General features: G+C 37.8%; 1 protein-coding gene across 1 annotated transcript; it reads right to left on the bottom strand.

The window, feature by feature from the left end:
* Nucleotides 1-28: 28 nt before the first annotated feature.
* On the bottom strand, nt 29-4,272 carry LOC149409111 (uncharacterized). The gene is made up of 4 exons (XM_089650151.1): nt 4,116-4,272; nt 1,346-1,370; nt 529-788; nt 29-444 (listed from the first exon to the last, which is right to left on the bottom strand). Exons 1-4 carry the CDS (start codon nt 4,270-4,272, stop codon nt 29-31), a joined length of 858 nt encoding a protein of 285 aa, XP_089506277.1.
* Between the last annotated feature and the right edge of the window lie 15,106 nt (nt 4,273-19,378).

A 19,378-nucleotide genomic window follows, 5' to 3' on the forward strand; every position in this document is an offset into this window, starting at 1 on the left:
AACTGCAATCGGAACACGAAAAAGGGTTTTATCCACTGTGAGTCAGCATGTGCGTCGTCAGATTACCTTTTAGAGTAAATGATTTGTTGCACAAAGAACATGAAAAAAGTTTTTCTCTAGTGTGGGTCAGCATGTGGCTCGTCAGATGACATTTTTGAATAAATGATTTGTTGCACAAAGAACATGCATAAGGTTTTTCTTTAGTATGAGTCAATATGTGGCTCATCAGAGTGCCCTTCCAATGAGATGAATAGTTGCACTCAGAACATGAAAAATGTTTTTCTCCAGTGTGAGTCAGCATATGGCTCGTCAGATAACCTTTTTGAGTAAATGATTTGTTGCACAAGGAACATGAAAAAGGTTTTTCTCCAGTGTGAGTCAGCATATGGATCGTCAGATAACGTTTTTGAGTAAATGATTTGTTGCACAAAGAACATGAAAAAGGTTTTTTTGTAGTGTGAGTCAACATATGGCTCATAAGACCGCCCTTCCGATAAGATGAATAGTTGCACTTAGAACATGAAAAATGTTTTTCTCCAGTGTGAGTCAGCATGTGGCTCGTCAGATGACCTTTTAGAGTAAATGATTTGTTGCACAAGGAACATGAAAAAGGTTTTTCTCCAGTGTGAGTCAGCATATGGCTCGTCAGATAACCTTTTTGAGTAAATGATTTGTTGCACAAGGAACATGAAAAAGGTTTTTCTCCAGTGTGAGTCAGCATATGGCTCGTCAGATAACGTTTTTGAGTAAATGATTTGTTGCACAAAGAACATGAAAAAGGTTTTTTTGTAGTGTGAGTCAACATATGGCTCATAAGATCGCCCTTCCGATAAGATGAATAGTTGCAGTCGGAACATGAAAATGGTTTTTCTCCAGTGTGAGTCCGAAATTGGGGTTCAAAATTTGACATAGGATGGCTGGAGTTTTCCCCAGGATGCGTCTTAAGATCTGGCGACAAATCTGAAAAAGAAAACGGACAAAAAGGATTAAGTGTAACCTATTATCTCCATTTACATTAGTTAATTCACAAAAAAGTAGAAAAACAGTAGAGCAGATATATCTGAATCTTATAAACATCGGTTTTACCTGGTGTCTGGGTAATTCTTTCAAAGACTTCTAACCATTCCTTTTTAACACTCGGTAGGTCATTGTTAAATTCCATGTAAGGAAATCCCCCTACATCTTCTGCTCGGCGTCGAAGTTCTGCCTTGTTGGCAAAAGTCTCCAAAATAATGCTACCTAGAATATCAAAGAAACGATACATACGTTGGACATTGTTATACATAAAAGGTTCTATTTTAATTAAAACATGTTTTTACGATTGAAGATTTAATTGATTAACAATGTAGAAGCGTGAATTTGTAAAGAGACTTTAAGGTTAATTTAGGAAATGGGAATGACCCCAGATGTCTGCTTCCCATGCATTCCCATACTTATGCTTCAAGAACGGAAAACCATTTGCTCATGAGCACCTCCAGTTGTAGTTGGCTAGTTAAAAGTCGATAGATCGATGTTTTCTTCCAACAATATTTATTTATTATAAATGCATTATAATACAAAAAGAAATGTTCATGTTCCAAATAAGATGAGGTGAAAACTTAAGAAACCGGGAACCTTTTGGTAGAAATGGCGACTTCCGAATTCGAGCCGTAAGGCTCTCGATCAGTAATCCGGTGGTCGGGGTTCAACTAAATATTATTCGGTTAGTTTGTGTTATTTCACAATTTTTTCCTTCAAAATAATATACAACCTTCTTGCGCCACGTTGCAGTGGATGTTGAGTGGAAGATACTCTGAGTAACGTCCAGGAGTAAAGACACAAGTAACAATTGAAATGTTGATTAATATGGCTTTGGCCGTGTTTGGTGACAAGAGGTGAATAGCCAGGTAAATCTCACTTTTGACTTCCCTAAGTTGAAGATACTCTAAGTATCGCCCGGGTTTAAACATATAAAATACCGATAGAATAAAACTATAAATAGATAAAAAATATTTATGGATATATTATTATGAAAATAATTTTCGAATGAAACGTCGCTGAAATAGCTTTGGCCATGTTTATTCAACTTCCAAATCTTTATCTCCTTCCCCTTCCCTTTACCATCAGCCTCACAACATACTCCAATTGCCCCAAGATGGTACGGAGCAGTTTTGACTTTGATGCGGTATTTACAAAAAACAACTCAGCAAGTTTAAAGTGTGGTGTAGTTTGGCAGTTTCCAGCAAAGTCATATTTTATGGAAAATACCAAATATGTGTAAATACGGCAAGAGAGGACGTCGTACACAAGCAAATGTCTTGCCTGCATCACAATTCAAACACTCCACGACGTCTACGGACCAGGAGCCTTCTTCCGACTCTAAAATTCAGGTCCTCACCAACTTAGGAGACAAGTCCATAGTACTATTGTCAACCGCCAATGTTGGCATTCGCGATTCATCCGGCCGTTTCCAAACCTTTCGCGCATTGATCGATTCGGGCAGTCAAGCTCACTTCATCACCGATCGTGCTGCGGAGCTCGTAGGCATCCCTCGTCAAGCCAGTTCTCAGAGAGTTAGCGGCTTAGGCCAATCTTCCGCAACCACGTCAGGAATCATTCAATTAGAGATCGGTGTTAAGGGACGGGTTCTCTTCAACATCAAGGCACTTACGCTGCCTAGTATCTGTGGCAACATGCCAACTGTTCGTCTAGATAAGTCATCGTGGCATCAGTTGAGAGACTTGCCTCTTGCCGATCCTGACTGTCACAAACCGGGACCGATTGATCTTCTTTTGGGTGCTGAGGTTTTCTCTTCTCTTCTGAGACCTGGTAATGTGAATGGTGGTCCACGTCAGCCATCAGCTTTCAATTCTGCATTCGGTTGGCTTCTTCTAGGTTCAGTTGGTTCGGAAACTGCTCACGAAACGAAATCTTTCATCGTTACTAACGAGGACCGGCTCCATGAAGAGGTCCAGCGACTGTGGGAGTTAGACACCATTCCCCAGTCTTCACACCTCACTCCTGAGGAACAATTTTGTGAACAAATGTACTGCACTGACCACTCACGGGACGGATCTTCGGGAAGATACATCGTATCCTTGCCTTTCCGAGAAAGGGGAAGGGATATCTCTTTTCCAGGGTCGCATGAGATCGCTTTACGTAGACTCCATTCCCTCGAGCGCGAACTCATAGCAAATCCAACCTTACGTGAACAATATTCTGCTTTCATGACTGATTATTTACACAGTGGTCCCATGACTCGTGTCCCTGGAAAAGATTTGCACAAGGGAAAGTATCACATACCTCATCATTGCACTCTTCGTCCAGGCAGCGCTAGCACTAAGTTAAGAGTGGTTTTCGACGCCTCAGCGACGGATGTGAACGGATCCTCGTTAAATGATACCTTGCTTATCGGTCCAAAGCTTCAAAAGAACCTGCTGGAGCTTTTGCTAAAATTCCGTATACCATCGGTAGTGTTTACTGCTGATGTACGACAAATGTATCGCCAAATATTGGTTCAAGAACCAGATCGTGCTTTCTAAGGAATATTTTGGCGTTTTCATTCGTCGGAACCCATCCAAGAGTACCAACCAAACACTGTAACCTATGGTGTCTCCTCCGCCCCATTTTTAGCCTGTCGTACTGTCAAACAGTTGACCAAATATGAAGGTTATGATTTACTGCTAGCGCGTCGTGTGCTAACTTCGGATATTTACATAGATGACATCGTCACCGGTTGTAACAGCTTGGAACAAGCTCAACAAACGAAAACCGAAGTTATCGAGCTGTTCAAACGAGGTCAATTCGAATTGCGGAAGTGGGTTAGTAACAAACCAGAATTACTCGCCGATCTGCCTCCGGAATACTGCCTCAATTACTTGCGAATCATGGATGTTGACAATAAAGTCCAAATATATTTGGTTTGCGCCAAGTCTCGAGTCGCCCCCACAAAAAAGATTTCATTGCCTCGCCTTGAACTGTGTGCGGCAGTTCTTCTAGCAGATCTATTAAAATTCGTCAAAGATTTATACGTACCATTGCTTCCGATCTCCAATATCTTTGCGTGGTCGGATTCAATCATCGTGCTCGCCTGGTTACGTTCTCTTTCGTGTCACTGGAAGACTTTCGTGGCTAACCGTGCCAGTCACATTCAAGATGCCCTCGAAGGGACTTCCTGGCTTCACGTGTCATCTGGAGATAATCCAGCGGATGTCGCTTCTCGTGGTCAATCTCCAGCCGATCTGATCGGTAACACGTTATGGTGGGTGGGGCCTTCGTGGCTGATCCAGTCATCCGATTCTTGGCCGTTGTTCGATGGCAATTTCGACGAAATTGAACTTCACTCTGAGGAACGAGTTCGATCTTTATTTGTCCAACAGGACGAAAATCTGGTGGACCTATTACTAGTTAAATTTTCTTCGATTCGGAAGACCCAACGCATTCTCGGTTACTGTCTTAGATTCATATACAACCTACAGAATAAAGAATCTCGTCGTTTGTATCTTCCATTAAACCGTGCCGAAATTCACACTTCACTTTTGACAGTAGTTAAACGCACTCAACATGTACATTTTAATGATGATATCACACGCTTGAAAGAGGGCAACCTTATGTCGAAACAAATGCGGAAGCTTAATCCCTTCATTGACGACCACGGTGTGCTCAGGGTGGGTGGCAGGTTATCTCAATCTGGGCTCGAATTCGAAGCTGACTTCTCTTGTGATAGACGCTCTACATCGAGAACATTGTCATCCAGGCCCCAACGGCGTTGTTCGTATCGCTACGGTTCGTACATCGAATGGTTCTCTTCTCACGAGACCATTAACCAAATTATGTCCATTGCCTAGTCAATGTGACTAATCATCTTCGCTTCCGCGGCGCATTCTTTCTTATATTTTCATTATTATTATTAATATATATATTTTTTCTTTTTCTTCTCTCTTTTCACTGTTTCTTCGTTCACGCAACGTTCCACAGCATTGCCCGTTGGTTGATGATCTGGCGTGTAGGTAGCACAGATCATCTAGGGAATATAATATTTCCCTATGAAAAATATATTGTGGATTAATAAACTATCTCTGCAGGGAGAAAAATAACAAACCAGTCACCAAAATACAAATGAACAGAAAAACTCACCCAAGAATGGCATTCACAAATGGAGGTCTTCTATTTCTGTCATCAGCTTCGGTTTCAGGCAGCAATCAGCAATCACTTTGCATTTGCACTCGAAAAGGTTATAAGGAACAACCAGCTCACAAGAGAGAAAAATTATTAATGATAGAGATGAATCAGCACATTCATCGTAACACACAGTGTCGAATTTGTGACATTTTATTTTGTCAAAAATATATATTTTAATTATTTTTATCATATAGACCTCTTTTGACGAAATATCATGTCTCAGATGAATCCACTGAACAGATGTAACAGGTGACCGCAATTTGGTTATCATTCACCTGCAGAGAAAATACTATGCGAAATTGACAAGAGATGTCGCTTTTTGTCTATTCTATTTAAAAAAAAATTAATTAATTAATTATGTTTGTATATTAAAATAATTTTAAATTAAGTTTTAAATCTAATGCTTCTCCATACTCCCCGCCTTGGAAGTTCTCAGAACTTGCAAAGAAGTAAGAGAACAACGAACAAATAAATAAACGTCAAATCATTTCAAGTGACTCTATTCACATATAATATCCAAGAATTACGTCGGAAGGTCACCAAAAAAAAAGCTTTCAACAGAACTAAAAGTATAAACTTAATAAAGTTCAACTGACAAGAGTACAATTAACTGTAACGGAATATCATGGCATAGTCGGAGATAATTTGAACTACCAAAAAAAATAACAAAAAAATAAAAACAAAAAATAGAAGTAAGCAAATTATTGAGTCGGAAGGGGATATAACTTGATAACCGGTCGTTTGAAGAACCCAAATCGTGTCTTCACCGTCGCAACGCGAACAATTTTGTCCAATCCGGGATGGACCTCAGTGATTACACCCAAAGGCCAGTTCAACGGAGGGGAATCTTCCTGTCCCACTAGAACGACAGTTCCGATCTCAATCGGATGATCAGGGGTAGCCCACTTCTGCCTGACTTGCAAAGTGTGCAGATACTCCACACGCCATTTTTTCCAGAAAGACTGAACCATACTATCCAATAATCGTTTGCACTGAGCGAAATTAATTTTACTGCCCGTCGGGATAGATGCAGGTAAGTATTGTAATGGTGTAGTCATTAAAAAATGCGCAGGTGTTATGATTTCCGGATCAGGGTCGGAAGATACGGCTGTGAGCGGGCGAGAGTTCATTATGCACTCTATTTGCACCAACACAGTCTGAAGCTCCTCATAAGTGAGAAGCTGAGTTCCGATCACTCGGTATAAGTGAGTTTTCATGCTTTTCACGTTCGACTCCCACATACCTCCGAAATGGGGTGCGCGGGGTGGAATCATTTTCCACTCGATACGACGCTTGGCGAGTTCTCGTTTTAACGCGGGCTCATATTCCGATTCAACTAAAAACTTGTAAAGGTCATCCAATTGTGCCTTTGCACCCACAAAATTGGTACCATTATCCGAATACAAGCACGACACAGGGCCACGCCGTGAAATAAAACGGCTGAAAGCAGCCAGGAAAGCATTTGAAGTTAAGTCAGAGACCAACTCAATATGAATGGCCTTAGTCACAAGGCATACAAACAGACAAATATATGCCTTCTGCGAATGTTGTCCTCTCCGACGAGCAAGCGTAATACGTAGAGGACCCGCGTAATCAACACCGGTGTGAACGAAGGCTTTTGCTTCAGTAATACGATATGAAGGTAAATCTGCCATCTTTGGGGTAGGATGTGATGGATTTGAGCGGAAGCAGCAGTTGCATTTCCGCACTCTTGCCCTAATAACCGTCCTAGCATCTAATATCCAATAGCGCTGACGTAATATAGACATAAGAAGTCCTGGACCGGTATGACAGTTCACGACATGAAAGTGATCTATGATAAGATTTACAACACAGTCATGTTTAGGTAGCAATATCGGATGTTTAACCTCAAAAGGTAAGTCCGATTTAGAAAGGCGTCCCCCGATACGTAACAAATTGTCCTCATCAAGAAATAAAGACAAACCCTGAAGCCTTTTGGAGTGGAATTTGCCTTTCTGAAGTGCAGCAATATCATTTGAAAAATGAGCATTTTGCACGGAACGAAGTACAGCCTTTTCAGCAGTCACAAGATTATTGACAATTCCAGAGGAAGGTGATATCTTTTTTATGAATCGGAGAATATAAACGACACTCCTTAGTAGTTTATCCCAAGTGGATATACGCTGGGCCAGTTCACCCAGAACCGATTGTTCACCCAGAACCATTGCAGTGAGCACATTAACTTTGTGTTCAGGCATTTCACCGGTATTGGTGGGGCGAAACGGTTTTACTGGCCATTCCAAAGGTGGGTGGCGAATCCATGATGGGCCGTTCCACCATAAATCATGTGAAACGAGTTGAGAGGGTAGCATGCCACGAGAAAGGCAATCGCTCGGGTTTTCAATACCGGCGACATGGTAAAAATTTTCCGGAGACAAATTTTCCTGGCACTGAGCTACACGATTGCTAACAAACACCGACCAACGATGCGGTGAGGAATGTATCCAGGAGAGCGCAATGGTAGAATCTGAAAACGCGTATGTTCCTGCAATAGAAAGACGCGCACGATAACTATCTTGAACCGTCCGTATCAACTTTGACATCAAAACTGCGGCACAAAGCTCCAAACGAGCGAGAGTTGTCACTCTCGTGGGAGAAACCTTTGATTTTGCACACAATAACCTCACTGAAATATTTCCAGAGAGATCAGTGGTGTGCAAATAAATCACGCAGCCATAACCATTCATGCTCGCATCGCAGAAGGCGACAACGAGCACTGTACTGTCCTTTAGGACGCCAACGTGGCGGGGGATTTTTACTGTAGAAATTAAAGGAAATTCCTGTGTGAGAGCCGAAAACCTTTGAATAACGCTCTCAGGGGGTATATCATCCCAACCAATGTTACACAGCCATAGCTCCTTAATAAGTAATTTCGCATACAGAATTACAGGGGCGACCAAGCCGAGAACATCGAACAAGCGGGCTACTATGGAGAGTATGTTCCGCTTCGTGCACTTCTCCTGAACATAAGAAGACGTAAAGAAGAAGCTGTCATCAGCTGGTTCCCACGAAAGGCCTAACACCTTAGCGGCATTGTTAGAACCAACAGTAAAGTCCACTGGGCTTCGGTGAGAATCTGGAAGATTCTCAAGTACCACTGAAGAATTACTAGTCCATTTTACCAAATCAAAGGCACCGGACTTAAACAACGAGATCAATTCTCGCGACAGACGTACGGCACTGGGTTCATCTACAATAGAATATACCAGGTCGTCCATATACAACTTAGACTCTGCCACATTGGCAGCGTCCGGAAAATGTTGTCTCATATCCTGGGCCAACTGTCGAACAGTGCGCATTGCCAAGTATGGACTAGCTGTTAGTCCGAAAGGGACCCGATTGAATTGAAAGGTTTGTATGGGATCGTTGTCCGCGAACCGAAATAGAATTTTCAAATATTTGCGATGCTTGCTTGGAACCTCAATCTGCAAATACATCTGCTTTATGTCTGCAGTAATAGCAATGGGAAAAAGACGAAAGTCTAACAGAAGCAAAAACAGATCGGCTTGCAAATTCGGACCAGTATAAATCACGTCATTTAATGACAATCCTGTATGTGTCTTAGCGCTCGCGTCAAGTACAATCCGAGGCATAGGTTTATCCGGGCGAGTGACAGCGTGATGCGGAATGTAATATCCGTCATCGGTAATATCCGACCTTGAAACTTTTGCTAAATAACCGTTTTCAATGTACTCATGAATAACTTTATTATAATTCTCCCGCAAAGCCGGTGAATGTTTAAATTTTCGCTCCAAAGCCATAAATCGGCGCTGAGCAGTAGCAAGGGAATTACCCAATTGCTTCGGGTCTTTACAGAAAGGTAAAGCAACAGAATACCTTCCGTCGACGGTGCGAGAAATGGATGATATAAATAAATTCTCACATTCCGTCTCTTCCGGACTTAGAAATTGCATGTTGGGTATTTCCTCTAACAGCCAAAATTTTTGTACTAAGTCATTAAGCGCAAGTGCCGAAAATGACGTACTTGTATTAAGCACATTACTAGGGTAGTCACCCATTAATACAAAACCGAAAGTAGTCGCTAATGCCGGAGGTTCGCCGTTACCAGATTCAACCCTGTTCCCTAAATAAATATATGGGAACAGTTGTGCACCTAATACTATATCCACGCATCCAGGAATATTCCACGTTAAGTCAGCGAGAGGTATACCCTTTAAGTAACTCATATCACCCTTGGTTATATAGTGATTAGGTAGCTGATCTGTAATACTGTCAATGACAAGCGCATAAATATTATATTTATTATTCGGCTACACGCGGGACTCAATGTCCAAATAAACGTAACCCAAAATTGGTTTGGATGCTGAACCGATTCCTTTTACAAAGGAATTGTTTAAAGGAATTATTGGTAAGTTGAGGATCTTGCAACAATCAACAGTAATTAAATTGTTCTGTGAACCGTTATCCATTAAGCACCGAACAATAACTTTATTTCCATTTTTACTCTTTGCGAATACTTGCGCGGTTGATAATAGAATCGTATTATGTGTCGCTTTCACAGAAAGGGAACATGAGTTATTTATGTTTAGCGGAGGTTCTTCTAATTGTGTATCACAATTTTCAGATGTCCCTGTAGATGTTCGCGACGTGTGTGCGTGGGTACTTGATGGAGTTTTAGCATTGTCATCAGCACTGCCAAAATGCAACAAAGTGTGATGACGTTTTTTACAAAACTCACAAGTTAAAACCGATTTACACGCGTTTATTGTATGCCCTCCACTAAGGCAATTTACGCAAGCATGTTTTGACTTTATAAACTCAAAACGCGCCTGTGAAGAGCTCATATTTTTAAATTTAACGCAATCTTTAATTGTATGATTAGTTTTATTACAAACAAGACAACAATTTGTGCGCGAAGCCGTAAACCGAGGTACATTCTCGTTGCTAGCAAGGAACGATTTAAAATTTTTATTAGAACGAAATGACGACGTAGTGGGCAGTTTTTTACCGGCTTCATTTGAATTGCTTAAACGTTCTAAAATCTTAACCTGATCTTGAACAAACGAGACTAAATCGTCATATGTCGGAATCTCTTTATTCCTGACTGACAGCTCGAAAATCTGTGCGATTTGAAAATCAATTTTTCTAAATGCACAATGAAATAAGATAAAATCAGTTAAATTTTCAATCTCTAATTGTTTTAACGCTGCTACTGATGCAGAAAAATTTTCAATAAAAAAGTCAAGACTGCCAGATGTATTTGTACAATTTTTTGCATCAAGAATATTATTTAAATAATGTGTGCCTAGTGCACGTTTATTCTGAAATTTGTTTACCAAAGCATTCCAGATTATATTGTATGTGTCACCTCCAGGTACAATGCCTGAAGTAACCTTTAAAGCGCCGTGTGTCAATTTACCAATTAAATATTGAACACGCTGGGCGTCGGTTAACTGTCTATTATTATGTACATTAGATTTGAAATCTTGGTAGAAAGTAGGCCAATTTCCCATTTTACCATCAAATGATGGTAATTCCAAAGGTGGCAATTTAATAATACAATGATCCCGCGAATCGTTGCGTGACGCGTTTTGAAGGTTAAATCGACTTCGTTTGACCTTCAAATAAATATCATCAAATGCATTTAATTGTTGGAAATCCGGTTTAAATGAGTCGTCCAAAGTCAACTGACGGTCGTTAAGTTTGTCAATAACAGTTTCAAACTGAACTCTCAAGTCTTCAATCATATCCGACTTTGTCATGAAGTCTTCATTTTTTCTTGACTCGAAGGTATTTAAATTATTTGATAAATTATACAATTCATTCATCCGCAAAAAAAGATTTTCCTTTTTTGCCGTCAAAAGAGTCAACGTTCTATCCTGAATATCTCCAGAAACTTCTTCAGCAATTCTCGGCATTTTTAATGAGATGACAAAATATTCTTAACCAAAAAAAGTTTACAATAATGTTGTAAGTATTGTAAATTAGAATTCTCCAAAAATTACGACAATTCCAATATATTATATGTTTCGAATCTACCAAAGAATACGTAAAAAAAACGAAACTAAATTCACTATACCTAAATAATATTAAGTAATTTGAGCTTTAATGAAATTTACCAAAAAAATACGCAAATTTCTAATGCTAGAAAAATTATTTATGTATGCTAGAAATTGGTACTGATAGGTACTTCTTAAATCACCAAAAAAATTACGTGAATAGAACATCCATTTATCATGTTTCCAAATCTAAATCACTAAATATTAATCAATTTTCGCTAGCAATATATCCGAGCTACGTAGGACCAAACTTATGGTTGATGATCTGGCGTGTAGGTAGCACAGATCATCTAGGGAATATAATATTTCCCTATGAAAAATATATTGTGGATTAATAAACTATCTCTGCAGGGAGAAAAATAACAAACCAGTCACCAAAATACAAATGAACAGAAAAACTCACCCAAGAATGGCATTCACAAATGGAGGTCTTCTATTTCTGTCATCAGCTTCGGTTTCAGGCAGCAATCAGCAATCACTTTGCATTTGCACTCGAAAAGGTTATAAGGAACAACCAGCTCACAAGAGAGAAAAATTATTAATGATAGAGATGAATCAGCACATTCATCGTAACACACAGTGTCGAATTTGTGACATTTTATTTTGTCAAAAATATATATTTTAATTATTTTTATCATATAGACCTCTTTTGACGAAATATCATGTCTCAGATGAATCCACTGAACAGATGTAACAGGTGACCGCAATTTGGTTATCATTCACCTGCAGAGAAAATACTATGCGAAATTGACAAGAGATGTCGCTTTTTGTCTATTCTATTTTAAAAAAAAATAATTAATTAATTATGTTTGTATATTAAAATAATTTTAAATTAAGTTTTAAATCTAATGCTTCTCCACCCGTTTTGTTTCTAAATTTTCTTTAAAATACACGTTGTTGTATTTTGGTGGGCGGAATGTTCCGTAACGCCAATTGCTTTTGACAGGCCGTGTACTAACCAATAGTATCGTCAGAATTTGAACTGTGTAGTTTAAGTTCGCACAAGTCAGCTAAAACGACGGAAAGCCGTGAGCCGAGCCAGTTGCACAAAAACGGTTCGTCCTGTCAATATCGATCCCCGGTTGTGTTATCGGAATAATCGTAATACGTATTTTTTATCGCAATTTAATCTAAAATAACCAGTGATAACGAACGACAATCCCGTTCCAGTGTTGACAGATGAGGCTTATGCAGATTTCACCATCATTTCACCGGTAAGTTGATTGTGAATTAACGTTATGTATTGTGTTTTTGCATCGCCTGTCACAAGCCATATAATTCATTTATACTTTATCTGTGTGGAATAGCCCTTTAAAGTGCGGCTATTCCAACCCCTGTTCGTTCTTAGAACAGAAACTATTATTGTAACGTAAGTTACTCAACAATTTCATTGTTTATAACTTACATATAGATATTTTACTTACTAATGATATACTCTGTAATTTTTTTATATGACATAAATAAAATTATATTATTTTTGTTGTGTTTTTGGGGTTTTATGCCGTGTTGCGCTAACTCCTTCTTTAGCCGACGTTTCGGACAGCGTTGCAGTGTCCATCATCAGGGCAGACCCGGAAGATCCGAAGATGTGTCGGCTAAAGAAGGAGTTAGCGCAATACGGCATAACACCCCAAAAACACACAACAAAAATGCTTTTGGCCGTGAAAATCTATAAACCAAATTTATTTTAATTTAATAATTTTAAAAAATTGTCTACGACTCTATTGTCTATGTATAACTTTTTTTTAATTGTATTAGGTAATTCACCCTCAAAAGAGTGCTTTGTCTATGTATAACTCATATATTTTGTTGACACATGTTTTCTTTACCGTCCGTTGTTTAATCAGTCACCCGCGCAGTTAAATGTATAATTCCATACTTGTGATAGTTATTAAGTATAGTTACGCTAGTTTATATTAATTAGTTAGTCATAATTCTTATTTTTATTGCTATTCACTTTGGAAGCGACCACTGTTCTAATGTCATGCTCAAATGTCTAAAACTTCCTAGTTTAACTAATGCCAATCGGTACCAAAAGCAGAACGCTAATACCGATTTATTTATAAATGTAGAGTTATCTGACTATTGACGTCGACTTTTTGAAATGTTTTAACTTCAAGGTTAAGGTACAAATGTAATTATATCGTTATTTCCAATAATGAGTTATGTATACTATTTCACTGTTTTTACAGAATATTACAAGCGAAACCAAATATTTAAAGCACAAACAATGTAAGGTTCCGTCATAACTATGTTCTGTTTTAGGTATATTTGTTTGGGCCGGAACCAATTGCCAAACGCAACCACAGCAGTGCCATGGATCTACCAATTCAAGAGACTGTTTCCAGCAAGACGGAACCAGGGCCCCAGGAAGAAGGCGGAGATGAAATACCGCATACGGATATAGATTTCGATCTTCCCGATATAAAGAAGGAATGTTTGGAATATGCGGAGAGTACTCAGACAGACAGTTAGTTGCATTGCATACGTATAAATGTAGAATGTTAAATTCAGATGTTCGGAATCCATGTCCGTTTCGAAATGTCGTGCAGGACAGGACGAATTTACTTTAAAATATATCTTTGCTAAACTAAAGCACATTTTAACTCACGTATTGCTCACAATAAATTCCCGTTTCTTTGAATTTTCACCTCATCTGTTTTCGACATATATTCGTGTCCATTAACTAAATATACATAAATATTTTTAAAAGAAAATATCATTCCATTGACTTTTAACAATAAAACCGTGTTCTGAAGCTAGTCAAGAGTAAATGGCTTTCCTTCTTGAAAGATCGGTCCTTGAAGTGACATCTGACATCTTTAAATCTTAAATTAAGCTTAAAGTCTGTTCATGTTTTTCTTGTTCCTGTGTGGTCAATCAATGTTATCTTTTGTCGAAGATATTTTATTTTAATTTTAATTAAAAACCAGTTTTTTTGTAGATTTACGGTTAATATACTTTGTTGTATTGTTTTTCAGGTTGCTTTAATATAGAGTCTGTTACCATCAAGGCGGAGCTTGGACCCCGAGAAGAAGATGAAGGGGGATTTAAATACACGAAAATTGACTTAGACCTGCCGGATGTTAAAAAGGAGTGCTTGGAACGCGTTGAAAGAACTGCCAAGACAGCAGGTAAAATGTTTTTTCCTTCTTAGTAGTCCAGTTAATCAAAACAAAAAACCAGAATGCTGATTATTTTAAGGTCAATGAAAAAATACTTCAAAAATAATATATGCCGTTATTTTTATTACATTTCTAAGGCAGTAAGAAAATCTAAATGGTCAAGTGTTTTGAATTGGTTGCTGCAGAAGCTCGCTAGTTCTGTAAAAAGAAAACCAACTCAGCATGTTGGGAGCAAGATGACGATTCAGCTACCTATTATTTTGTTTAAAACCTGTAATTTCGTAGTAAATTCTGACAGCTTACAATACAGAAATAAAGGGAAATAATAATAAACACTTGTCGCAATGATTTTCCGTATTTACATAAATTCCTAAAAAAATCAACCGTGCAGTATTGGAGTGTTCTATTACATGCGGCCTCTGAAATGGTATATTCTGCTGCAACACGTCTGAAAATACTGATGAGATATTTAAAGATGAATTTGAATGAATATTTTCTGTAGCTAAAAACTATAATCTATGAATAGTTTTTGTTAGAATTATAATTTTTATTTCTTTACATTACATTGAAAACACTATTTCTTAAAAAATTGTTTTTATAAAGTTTATCTATGTACATCTCGGCGTTTCAATTCAAAAGTATAAATAAGTGCAAAGCACAAATTAGTCACCTGTTCCTGTGGGAACCTATTTTTTTACTTTTATGTGAATTTGGAATGCTTTTCTGCACTTAGTAACACACGAAAGTAATAAGTCACATGAAGCCAACTATTAATCCTTTTTTTTTTAAATTATCGTCAGATCTGAAGATACAACAAGTGGAAACCACGGAGTGCTACTGTTCATATTCTCAAAAGGGAAATTTGACGAGCAACATGCTGACTCACAGTGGCGAAAAACCTTTTTCATGTTCTGAGTGCAATTTTACGGCTTCTCTTAAGGGCCTTCTGAAGATGCACATGTTGACCCACATCGGTGAAAAACCTTTTTTATGTTCTGTGTGCCACTATTCGTGCTCTCAAAAGAATTATTTGATCAGCCACATGCTAACTCACAGTGGAGAAAAGTCTTTCAAATGTTCCGAGTGCAACTATTCATCCTTCCATAAAAAATATTTGACGAGCCACATGCTGATTCACAGTGGAGAAAAACCTTTTTCATGTTCCTTGTGCAACGCTTCATTTAAACAAAAGAACCATCTGAATAGACACATGCTGACTCACACGAGAGAAAAATCTTTTAAATGCTCTGAGTGCGACTATTCCTGTACTCAAAAGGGAAATTTGACGGTACACATGCGATCCCACAATGGAGAAAAACCTTTTAAATGCTCAGAGTGCAACTATTCGTCTACTGTAAAGAAACGTTTGACGCCACACATGCGAACTCACACTGGAGAAAAACCTTTTTCATGTTCTATGTGCAACAACTCATTTTCTCAAAATCGCTACCTGACGAAACACGTGCTCACTCACACTGGAGAAAAACCTTTTTCATGTTCTATGTGCTACAATTCATTTTCTCAAAAGAGCAGTCTGACGTGTCACATGCTGACTCACACGGGAAAAAAACCCTTTTCATGTTCTTTGTGCAACAATTCATTTTATCGAAAGAGCAATCTGACGCGCCACATGCTGACTCACACTGGAGAAAAACCTTTTTCATGTTCTATGTGCAACAACTCATTTTCTCAAAAAAACAGCCTGACGTGCCACATGCTGACTCACACTGGAGAAAAACCCTTTAAATGCTCTGAGTGCAACTATTCGTGTACTCGAAAGGGAAATTTGACGGTACATATGCGAACCCACAATGGAGAAAAACCTTTTTCATGTTCTTTGTGCGCCAATTCATTTTTTCACAAGATCAGTCTGACGTGCCACATGCTGACTCACACTGGAGAAAAACCTTTTTCATGTTCTATGTGCAACAACTCATTTTCTCAAAAGGGCTACCTGACGAAACACATGCTCACTCACACTGGAGAAAAACCTTTTTCATGTTCTTTGTGCAACAAATTATTTTCTCATAAGAGCAGTCTGACGAAACACATGCTCACTCACACTGGAGAAAAACCTTTTTCATGTTCTTTGTGCAACAAATTATTTTCTCAAAAGGGCTACCTGACGAAACACATGGTCACTCACACTGGAGAAAAACCTTTTTCATGTTCTATGTGCAACCATTCATTTTCTCATAAGGGCAACCTGACGAAACACATGCTCACTCACACTGGAGAAAAACCTTTTTCATGTTCTCTGTGCAACAAATTATTTTCTCATAAGAGCAGTCTGACGATCCACATTCTGAATCACACTGGAGAAAAACCTTTTTCATGTTCTATGTGCAACAATTCATTTTCTCAAAAGAACAACCTGACGAAACACATGCTCACTCACACTGGAGAAAAACCTTTTTCATGTTCCAAGTGCAACTATTCATGCAATCAAAAATTCCATCTGACGAGACACATTCTGATTCACTCTGGAGAGTAACCGTTCAGATGTTCCTTGTGCATCTATCCATGTTCTCCAAAAGGAAGTTTGAAGAAATACACGCTGATGTACAGTGGAGAAAACCCTGTTTCATATTCCGAGTGCAACTGTTCAAAAAAGCCAGCTGACGAACCACCTGAAGACTCATATGAAACATAACTTTTCCAAACATCCATAGGAGATTGGTCGGATGACTAAACTCCCGTATTACTTGAATTCTAATGAATCAATCGTACGAGGAACGTTATCAAGTTTTATCATGCCTCTGTCCTACTATAACACACTTTAAAAACATGGAATATCTTGGAATTGGAACCAATGAAAGTCTACGGACCAATGAATAGAGACCAGCCTTGATCACTCACTTAGAGCTGCTCAACATAGCCCAAAAAGAGGTTTACGCTTAAGAAAATTCTAAACGTTCTGGTTAGAACTCCTACACATGAAATATCTTTAATTTTCAATCCACGAAAGCTTTAATTTCAAATATCTGAATATCCCGCTGCTCAACATAAATACTTAACCAGAGAAAAAATCGAAAATTCCGAGTAATAACTTATTTCAATACATCTTTTGGATAGAGAAATATATCAAATTTCATGGTGAAAAAATATATAATTCCCTAACAAATCAACTATCTAGTATACTAACTAAAATGAAACATGTCTGAGAAAACTAAGTGATAATCAATAATAACTTGCAAACAGTAACTTGCTATAATTACTTGTAAACATGATGAATACAATGTAAAGACATAAAGATAATCATTTCAAAAACTACAAAATGCCGCCTCAGAACAGTAAACCATAGTGAGGATGATTGTGGAAATCGCCATATTATTCTCATACATTTAATAATATGTTTTTTATTTTTATTTTTAGAAATGCTCAGTGATGATACAATTGGTAAGGTGTATTTAATTATACTTGATAAGAGAACCTATTATGTATCTATATTCAATGTCTTAGTAATTTCACCTGGATAACTATATGAGTAAAACTATTTAAAAAGAGGAAAGTTTGTGGAGAGAGGAGCAGAATTTTGTGATTCTGGGTTTATGTGTGCACGAATCATAATTGACTGCTTATAATTTTTTTTTGAAAAATTAAGTTTAAGTGCTTATAAAATAATAAAATCATGCTAACAAAATATGAGTAGTAATTTTTCGTAATAGATATACGCGAGTGATTTGAAAGTTATTTGCTGAATTAGTGTTGTTGGCTTCTATATAAAGGAGCGTCGTGCGCCTAGTCCACTACGTTGGAACATTTAAACCAATGACGGGTAGCAATTTTGAACCATCCATTTTATAATTTAGCAGTGTAGAAACAATGTCTACTTTGTTACTTTTTTGTGTAAAATTATTATGTTATTTTTAGTTTTGTTGTATTTCTTACGTAAAATTTTCAATTTTTTTAATTTTATTAGATAATAATAAACTTTACCTCCGTTTTTTTGTTTAACGCCGTTTTCGTGCAAAATCACCTGAAGGGCGCTTTCCAAATATATAATACATTTCTTCAATAATCTATGTTATTACGAACTATATATGGCGATAATAAACAGAACAATCCTTACCTGGTAGGTCATTTGAGATTAAATCTACGTATATCTTATATTCTAAATCTACGTATATATTTTATTGTGAAAGCATTCTCCAGTGGACTTCTGACCAATATAGATAACATTTCTGTAGTCCTGGCACTTTTTGAATTCTTACTTATTCTTAACAGGAACCCTTGCTTCTTGTAGGATTTTGAAATAATTTGCTGGATGTGCTTAGCAAAAACTTATTTTCAGTCTAGATTGTGTTTAGTCTTTACATGAGAATTTTCTTTGTTCCTACCGCAATGTAATTTATATAGTGCCCACCTCTCCGTTCACATTACATTACTGGAAAACTATTCGAATTATGGAACATGACAATTGAAAATTAATAGTTTAAATTTGAGTAAGTATAATTTTTGAAAACAGGAGAAGGGTTAGTACCACCTCAAAAGCAAAATGTTGGTGCTTTTCGTGTACATAATTGTTATATCTGTCTTACTTAGCAGATTTAAGGGTTGGGAACTCTTTGTTAAAAAGTAAAAGGTTCTACTTAATTAAAGGTTCTATAATTGGTTTTATTACGTTACATTAAATAGGTCTGGATTTAGCTACACTGTTTATTACCCGAGGGTTGGTAATTCTCTGGTTCGAGATTCTTGTTCCCTGTCACTATAACCTCACTGGCATTTGTTACACTCTAGCGACATCTGACGGACTCTGAAGTAAGCTTTGTGACTAGCGCCATCTATGGCTTAAATACCCAACTTATTACCATACATCACAATAATATCGTTGAAATATAAAAATACAAAAGTTGACCCTCTTGGAAGTGCATAATATCGCTTTAAGTGCTCATTGTTTTTGTTGTTGCGATAATTACCAGGAGGTATCGCGGTCGAACTCACTATATTGTGATTGTTTTGTGTGCTCTTTTGCTGAGATACAGTGGTAAATGATTAGTCATCCCATTTTCCTTCCCTTCTCATTGTTTATGGAAATCAAATAATTTA

Source organism: Hesperophylax consimilis, unplaced genomic scaffold (genome assembly GCF_061612785.1).
Source record: "Hesperophylax consimilis isolate HC1 unplaced genomic scaffold, BYU_Hcon_1.0 scaffold_36, whole genome shotgun sequence".
Lineage (NCBI taxonomy): Eukaryota > Metazoa > Arthropoda > Insecta > Trichoptera > Limnephilidae > Hesperophylax > Hesperophylax consimilis.